Genomic DNA, 8,682 nt, shown 5'->3' with positions numbered 1-8,682 from the left:
ATCATCAACTCTTACCCTAAATTCCATTTCACTAAAGATATCACTTCTTCCATCGTCGGCGGTGATGGATTCCACGACGGAGAAGGAAGAGATACGACGTGTTCGATCTGTCTATGTGAGTATGTGGAAGAAGAGATGTTGAGGATGATGCCTGAGTGTAAACACTACTTCCACGTTTATTGTCTTGACGCATGGCTTAAGCTCAATGGTTCTTGTCCCGTCTGCCGGAACTCTCCACTCCCGACGCCGCAAACTACACCTCAGTCAACCCCTTTGTCGGAAGTTGTGCCCTTGTCTCAGTACGCCGCCGATCGGAGAAGATCCAGAAGATAAATCTTTCCTTTTTTATTTTATTTTTTGTTGCTCCGTGGCATTTATTATAATATCTTTTCACCTTGGTATCATATATAGTAATATATAGTAATTGATTGATTTGCTTTACATATTCTTTGTCTTGTATTAAAAGTATAATCGAGATTGCATTCATCTTCATACATATGTTCTAATTGAGATTCGGACTACACTATAATAAAGTCAAATATGTAAATATATAATCAAATTACATATAAGATTAATTGTCGGAGATGAATGTTTCTAAAGATGGGAACAAAATAGTTGGAACTTGAGATTTGAACATAAAATGTCCCTAAATATTGGTGGCGTTGACTTAACAATATGTTTTCTAAGCAATTTGATCCCCAAATTTTGTTGTGTATTAAATATAAAAAAAGTGTTACAGCAGTGCTAACGAAGTCAAAGAATGTGAAAAAGAACGTCTCATAGAAAGCCTCTAAGTGAGATAGAGACTTTGTCTCCTCTCACTCCCGAAAGAAAGACGACGTCGTGTCCACTGCTTTTTAGAAAAACGAGTGAGAGCCGTCGATATTATTCGACAGTGATCCGATGAACGTCACGTGTACAGAGTTTCCTTAGACTTGTCGGTTACTTTATGAAAGGTATGTAAGTAAAAAAAAGCGCACCAGGCCACTAGCCTTTTCGGATCCTTTGGTTCGTTGCCTCCACGTTCAAGGCACTAAACGTTAACGTCAGTTTCATTTTCCTTTTTTTTTCTTCTTCGAAAAGACCAACGCCGTTAACGTATCTTTGTGGTTCCGGTCCCGAAGCTTTAGGGTCGTGCATAAAAATAGCCTAATAAACCTATTTCAGTAGTACCATTCGTTTCCTTTCTCATCACGTTGGATCGAAATCGGAGAAAGTAAAAAAGACGACAATGGCGACGGAAGAATCTCTGATGGACAAGATCCACGATCACGATTCATCGTCCTCGTCTGATTCCGAGCACGAGAAACCAGAGTCTCCCTCCGCTTTGAAGGCCAAGATATATCGTTTGTTTGGTAGAGAGAAGCCTGTTCATAAGGTTCTCGGTGGTGGTTTACGTACGTTTTCATTCTAATCTCACTCTCTTTATTTCCTTTTTTGTCGATGCTTGATCTGCTATATATATGAGGATTTCGTATCTGATTCAAATGCTGATTACAATGCGAGCTGTCTGAAACTTTGCATCTTAAATTTTGGATTGATTATGTGGTTTGAAGCAGTGACTTTATCTTATAGTTTTACATTTGTTTTGTTATTGGTTTGAAATTATGTTTGCAGCGGCTGATGTGTTCTTGTGGAGGGACAAAAAGCTCTCAGCTGCTGTTCTTGGTGTAGCCACGGCGATATGGGTTCTGTTTGAACTGGTTGAGTATCATTTCTTGAGTCTTGTTTGTCACATTTTGATATTCGCTCTTGCAGCCCTGTTTTTATTGTCCAATGCTCATGCCTTTATGAACAAGTAAGCTATTTTCTTGTTGCCTTAATCATGTTTCAAGTTACAGTCTATGTATATCTGTTAATAATTTCTTTGCTTTGCTTGAAATGTTCTAAAACTCTTTTCTTTTCAGGACTCCACCTAAAATTCCTGAAATCAATGTTAAAGAGGAACATTTCCTTTTGATTGCGTCTGCACTGAGAAACGAGCTGAACCAGGCCTTTGTCACCCTAAGGAGCATTGCCTTAGGAAGGGACTTGAAGAAATTTCTGATGGTAAGTTTTGATCTTCAGTTTGTTATTGCAGATATTTCCACTTGTTATGCCTAAGAACTTGTTCAATGTACATATGAGAACCCTCCTGAGTCCTGACTATGAGATATAACCTCGTTTTGTATCATGGGTTTTGTGATAAGAACTATTATGTATTTGGTGTGTCAGGTGGTTGTTGGACTGTGGGTAATCTCTGTTGTGGGCAACTGGTTCAACTTCTTGACTCTGATATACATCTGTAAGTACTTATACCGATAAAAAAAGGTTTTAAATGTATAAAAACTGAATATTATCGATTGTTGATTCTAAATTGTATGCGTGTGTGAAAACAACAGGTTTTGTGGTGTTGCATACAGTACCAATGCTGTATGAGAAACACGAGGACAAGGTAGATCCAGTGGCAGAGAAGACGTTGAAGGAGCTGAAGAAACATTACATGGTGTTTGATGAGAAGGTTCTTTCTAAGCTTCCTGTTGCTTCCCTTAAGGCAAAGTTGGGTTAGAGAGACTTTAGAGTGAAGCAATCTCTTTCTTGACGTTTTCCTTTGTATCTCGGGGCACTTTTGTGCGTGTTTACATGGCCCGGAAAAGAAAAAAAGTTACTTTTCTTCATATCTTTTATTTTGACTACAATTTTTGTTTTTCCTTGTAAGTTATTTTTCTTTTTGGCTAATTCTTAAGTGAATTCTGAGTTAATCAAAAATTGAAAAGAGATAATAAGTCTTTAGCTCATGAAATGGTAAAGCTTTTCAGGAAAAAAAAAAAAAAAAAGAAAAGGAAATCATTAAATTACTGAACAAAGAAAATGGTGAACGTTTTCTTTTCAATTTCATTTAAACTCTCCCTCAAAGTTCAGTACCATACATGTCTCAAAACCGGATTTCAGAATCAGTCCAATGTTTATTACCTTTGCTATGACTTTTCTGGAAGTATGTAACCAGCAATTTGATAACAATTCGCCTGCAAAGAGACATTTTGGTTCACCATTGCATCAGAACTGCTAATTCAAACAGAGGATAACTGAAACTAAATATATATAAAGTGATATTGCCTATCAACAAGATAATCCGACTCCATTAACATTCTATTGAGCCTTGTCATGCTATGCTCAAGAACACGTCGTACTTTTGGATTGTCTTCTCCAACCTTGCTTACTCTGTTTTTCCATTCCGCTGCAACCTTTTCCGCGTGCAACAATTTGGATGTGACATCTTCCTTTTCTTTATTTGATGACTCTATCCGCTAATCAGAATCCTTCAGCAACAGCAAAATAGTATCAGATGAATATTGTTATGGCAGGTCTTAGTTAACAAATGATAATGATAGTTATATTCCTACTTTCAAACGAGCGTAAAGCTTCATCAACTCGTCTTTAGCCACTGCAAGCTCTCGTTCAAAATGTTCCTACAAAAAGAGAGATTTTGAATTTGTAAATACCAAACCTTAGCTTCGATTTCAGCGTAGTACTGGCCATCTGTTAAAACATAATAATTAGCTTTTGGATCATTAGAAATTAGAATGCAAATTATTTCGTTTTCCAGCCAACTCCTAGGATTTGTTAGAAAGTAATTCTTAACAATCGTTGCCTTTTTATAGGACACTGAGGACACTGATCTCACAGTAAATCAGTAATAGACCAAGTGAAAAAATAGCTCTTACATAGGCTTCTAACCTTTTTTAGCAAGTGTTGTTTGAGCCGTTACAGTTCTTTCCGTGCCTTATCCCTTTCTTGTCGTGTTTCCTTCAAATCTGTTTCCAACCTTTGTAAGGATTGCTCCATTTCATCTTTTCCAGGGAAGATTTCAGGCTTCTCCTAGTTAAATATGGAAAAAAACATAAGAAGCAAGGATAAAACTTGCCCCACATTTAATGAAAGCAGTGCTGTGTTTAAAATAAAGTCCCTTCTGGTATAAGATCCTTGTCCACACTAGAATGCCTGGTCCGATCCTCTGTGGCGTCAGGGAATACTTGGCTACTGGTTGGCTTCCTGCTCTCTTCTAAAGCAGCTTCTAACTCACTTTGTTTAAACTATCAAGTGATGAAAAGGCAGATCAAATTAAGTTTTCAAATTCCAAAAGTCAAAGTAGACACTAGACATGCACACAGCTAGAGAGAGAATAGCAAAAAATTTGTGTGCAAAACCCATTCAGCAGTGTGAAACACAATATACCTTTAGCTCGTTGTTTTCTTTCTCCAGAAATTGGTTAGCTTCTTTTAGATGTTCCATGGCAGTTCCAAAAGCATGGCTCTCCCGACCATTCAACTTCATCTGCAAGTGTTTGATTTCAAGTAATTTTGAGTTATTCTAACTCAAAGACTCTGTTATTTTCTAACCTCAGAGACTCGAGTTCCTCCTTGCAAGATTCACTCCTCTGGTGAAAGTAAGGCAAGTGAGAATACAAAAGAAGCACCAAGCTACAAGTAGGTAATATATACCCACCCTGTAGAGATAGCTGCAGATCTCTTAATCTTTCACGCTCTTTGGCAAGCTCCATAGCCTGAACAGCTGCCAGCGATTTGGTTCTATCTTCTCGCATATCTCTGCAAGGTCCTAAAAAGTCATCCAGATTACCGCTTAGAATTTGGTATCTACCAAACAAACGAGAACATTGCAAAGCAACAAAAAAAAGGCAATTTGTACTACTGCAGAAAACGGTTTATTATGTATGTATTAGAAATTCAACAAAGAAAAGAATCTGATCTTCTTATCAAGGTAGATGATGATGTCTATCTAACTCGAAAGTAGAAACGCCATTATCCATCCAGCTTCCTTGAATCTTGATATTTATATTTGATCTCACGATAGGCTTTTCTATACCAAACATGCTTCACCACAGTAGTACAGCTCTTAAGTAGTTGCATTCCTGAAGCTTCTTAATCTCTGCTTTATACCTCTCAATCTAATAAAAAATTTACAGAAATTGAAAACAAGCAAACCTATATATCATCATGACACCCAACTACATATTTTTTTTAATCTAATTATGAGCAAAATACCTCATGATGAGCAGGTGATTCGATTCCATTAGAGATCGGATACCTCGAATTGGATCTTTCAAATTCTCAATTAAATTCTTAAAGAGTTACAAATCCTATTCAACATTATACTTGTCGTTGTTGTGAGTTCAAAATCCACTTGGCTTGGCACAATCCAAGTGTCCACCATCGAAGGTCATTGGTATTCCTCAAAACCATGACCATAAACTCGAGCTAGATCAGTTGATCATGGAAAGCTGTCAGTAATTTAGTTCTATATATCTTCCAGCATATCTACAGGTTCTTCCCCCTTAGGATTATATGAAGTTTTAACCAGCGTAAACAAGTCAAATAAGTCAGTCAATAAATAAACTTATATGAAAGACTTTAGTCATATATGAAATTCAAGTGACAGAAGGAAACACCTCATGGACTGCACACTATACCAAAAATTAAATTACAAATCTAATCCTGCCTGTGGACTTTAGCATGATAGATTACATGATAGATGGGTTAGTGGTTGTCGTGTCAGATCTGAAATTTCTTATACTATATATTACAACAATAATGTGACTAGTAATTGACTATTAAAAAGAAGAAAAAAAAATGTTCTGTCTTCCCAACGCTCTACTCTATATACTAGTTCTATAAGACGACCCATTCCTTTTTAGTCTTTGTAGATCTCATTCAGTACCTACAGAAGTGTCTAAGAAACACGAAATCTCCATCACGATATATAAATGAACTCAAAGGTATGTATGTAACTCAAATTTTCATTTAATTTGTTCCTTCGCTCCTTGTCCAATTTACATAAGTTTCGTCGTTGTAACTCCGATCCCGTAGGTCATGGATAGGCAACTACGAATTCACCATCATGTGATGACGCCTTTTAAAGAACGATGGACGCGTATATACAGAAGAAAAGACGGAGCTAAAAGTTATTGCAACAAGCGTGATTTTTACTTCCACGAGATATGCACTAATATTCCCAAAAGTTTTAAGGCTGAACTTTTTCTTAGGACCAATATCATTCCGAGATGTTGTGCATGTGGACAGAAGATCAGGGACATGATCAATAGTTATGGATGTCAAATGTGTGATTTAAACCTCCATTTGGAGTGTGTCAGGTACCCACCACAAGAAGTTATTGATGTGCCCCAGAACCATGGCCACAAACTCAAGTTAGAGATGGTGCAAAGCTGCTTCACCTGCGCTACTTGCAAAAAAGATGGCAATGGATATTCGTACAAATGTCATGTATGCAATTTAACATTCCATGTGAACTGTGGAAAATACGAGGCAGAGGTAAGCTTTACCATTATTTCACATGTAACTTTAGTTTGGATTTTTTTCTTGTGTTTTCAATTCCACCACCACTATATATCGTCACGTCTGACCTATACAGCCGTAACCATAAACTCACATATGTCATGGATCATGTGCAGGTGGAAGTACTACCCATTCATGAGCATTCAATGAGACCTTTGAGAGATGGGAGGATGGGTGACTGTTGTGGAATCAAATTCGAAACTATAAGTGATGGCTACTATTGCACTGAATGTGATTATTTCTCCCACAAGGCATGCAGCAACCCCGCTAAAGAGATCAAATACCCTTCTCACAAGTGCAACATCACTCTTGTTCTTACAAGCAGCAATAATACTTCTAGAAAAGAATTGAAATGTGATTTTTGTCAAGAGAAGATCGTGGATGGTATCAAATTTTACTATTGTCGCTCTTGTTGTCTAAGGTTCCATTTGGATTGTGTCAAATACCCACCACCGCACGTCATTGATGTTCCTCAGAACCATGATCGTAAACTCAAGCTAGAGATGAAGCCACGCCACTTCACATGCTCTGCTTGTGGAAAAGATGGTGATGGATACTCTTACAATTGTTCTGAGTGTTTTATGACATTCCATGCGAGTTGTAAAAAGTATGCTGCAGAGGTAACTCACCCTTCCCACTCCTTACATTCTCTAAAACTCTTTAACGGTGAACCACCCGCTCATTCCAATGGGAAATGTCGTTTGTGTGGAAAAGGGATTGTTGACGAAGCTTTTTACCATTGTTCCTCATGTAACTTTACCTTAGATTTACGTTGTGTTCTGAACCCACCACCACTGTATCTTCGAGACCTAAACATCCATGACCATAGACTTACCCTTATGCCGAAAATGATCTCTTTCACTTGCACCACTTGCGGTCTTTATGGAAATCGAAGCCCTTACGTGTGTCTTCCATGCGATTTCACTTCCCACAATGACTGCTCTGGATTCCCGTGGGTCATAAACATCAACCGGCACGATCACCGTGTTTCTCGTGTTTCTCTTCTTGGTGTTGTGGATTCCGTATGTGGAGTTTGTCAAAAGAAAACAGATTGGACTTGTGGGGGTTACTCTTGTCAGAGATGTCCTAAATCTGTGTTTCATACCAAATGTGCGACTAGAAAAGATGTATCCGACGGAGAAGAGATGAAAGGCAAACCTGAAGAGGATGAAGCTATTGAACCATTCGAGGTGATAGATGAAGACGTAATACAACATTTCTGCCATACGAAGCACAACCTTGTACTTGACACTCATGGTTACTCTGTTGAAGGCAAGATTTGCTCGGCATGTGCTTATCCTATCTATCACCCTCCCTTCTACGAATGTATGCTATGTAATTTTCAGCTCCACGAGAGTTGTGCTAACTTGCCTACACGGAAACGACATATGGTAAGCAATAAGCCGTATATTCTATCTCAAATTCGCTACAATTGTTCTAAATGTGAGGCATGTGGGGTATGTTTCAATGGCTTCAAATACTACTCTGGTGAACATGTATTAGATGCGCAATGTGCTTCAGTTTCCGAGCCCTTTGTACATAAAAGCCATCCTCATCCCTTATTTTACACGTCACCACGAGGAGTCTGCAGTGCATGTAACGAAGATGCATCTCATGTGCTTAGATGCGTTGAAGATAGTTGTGAGTACGTGTTGGATTTCAAGTGTGTTCGATTACCATATGTGGTGAAGCATAGAGTCGACGATCACTTTCTTTCATTATGTTACGGTGAAAAGCAGAGTAGTGGTAAATATTGGTGTGATATCTGTGAGAAAGAAACAGATCCAAGTAAATGGTTTTACACGTGTGAAGATTGTGGGACAGCTTTGCATATCGATTGTGTGCTCGGAGATTTCCGAGGTCTCGAGCCAGAAAGAGACGTGACAGAGTTGCTCATTGAAGACATACGTTCTATGACAGTTCGTAACAATAGTATGTCTCGACCACTTTGCAACCAATGTAAGTGTCGTTGCATATCTCCTGTCATCTTGAAAGTCTACGCTGGCTATTATTTCGATGAAATTCCTAGTGTCTATTATTATTGCTCTATGAAATGCTTTGACAAAAAGTACCTCGGTACTCACAGGTATACACTTAGTGCTTTCTTGCTTAAAGATCCTAAACTTTTGTAATATTTTGGAATGCATTGTTGTTAGTTTTTTTTTTTAATTTTTATCAGATGATTAAGCGACCTTGAAATAAATTTAACAAGACCATCTAGCTTCAAAAAGAGTTTGAAATGAATAACTCACTACTACGTTTGCTGAAATAAAAGTTGTTGATTATGCATATTACCTGTTTTATCTCTTAAAAGAGCTGCAAAATTAAATGA

At 37.9% G+C, this 8,682-nt stretch overlaps 2 protein-coding genes and 1 long non-coding RNA gene across 4 annotated transcripts; 2 read left to right on the top strand and 1 right to left on the bottom strand.

Annotated features, from left to right (window-relative positions):
* On the top strand, positions 1,027–2,759 carry LOC104699737 (reticulon-like protein B6). The gene is made up of 5 exons (XM_010415080.2): positions 1,027–1,397; positions 1,618–1,798; positions 1,908–2,049; positions 2,215–2,284; positions 2,382–2,759. Exons 1-5 carry the CDS (start codon positions 1,232–1,234, stop codon positions 2,546–2,548), a joined length of 726 nt encoding a protein of 241 aa, XP_010413382.1. The 5' UTR covers positions 1,027–1,231; the 3' UTR covers positions 2,549–2,759.
* On the bottom strand, positions 2,896–5,287 carry LOC104699736. 2 transcript variants are annotated; one of them, XR_002032900.1, is made up of 6 exons: positions 5,043–5,287; positions 4,486–4,945; positions 4,216–4,314; positions 3,718–4,073; positions 3,384–3,449; positions 2,896–3,299 (listed from the first exon to the last, which is right to left on the bottom strand). It is a non-coding gene; the product is annotated as an uncharacterized LOC104699736 (long non-coding RNA). The 2 variants fall into 2 exon arrangements; XR_002032899.1 differs by having other exon boundaries at positions 4,216–4,945.
* Positions 5,641–8,482, top strand: LOC104704154. The gene is made up of 3 exons (XM_010420286.1): positions 5,641–5,773; positions 5,865–6,326; positions 6,467–8,482. Exons 1-3 carry the CDS (start codon positions 5,762–5,764, stop codon positions 8,480–8,482), a joined length of 2,490 nt encoding a protein of 829 aa, XP_010418588.1. The 5' UTR covers positions 5,641–5,761.

Source organism: Camelina sativa, chromosome 7 (assembly GCF_000633955.1).
Source record: "Camelina sativa cultivar DH55 chromosome 7, Cs, whole genome shotgun sequence".
Taxonomy (NCBI): Eukaryota; Viridiplantae; Streptophyta; class Magnoliopsida; order Brassicales; family Brassicaceae; genus Camelina; species Camelina sativa.
Note: the sequence above shows the minus strand (reverse complement) of the source record. Positions and strands in the feature narration are given on the sequence as shown.

Bases quoted from the DNA above. Each gene is read 5' to 3' on its own strand.
- LOC104699737 (XM_010415080.2), top strand. From the start codon at position 1,232: ATGGCGACGGAAGAATCTCTGATGGACAAGATCCACGATCACGATTCA. The intron at 1,398-1,617 runs GTACGTTTTCAT...TTATGTTTGCAG, and splicing joins GGTTCTCGGTGGTGGTTTAC to CGGCTGATGTGTTCTTGTGG. The intron at 2,050-2,214 runs GTAAGTTTTGAT...TTGGTGTGTCAG, and splicing joins ACTTGAAGAAATTTCTGATG to GTGGTTGTTGGACTGTGGGT.
- LOC104704154 (XM_010420286.1), top strand. The intron at 6,327-6,466 runs GTAAGCTTTACC...GATCATGTGCAG, and splicing joins GTGGAAAATACGAGGCAGAG to GTGGAAGTACTACCCATTCA.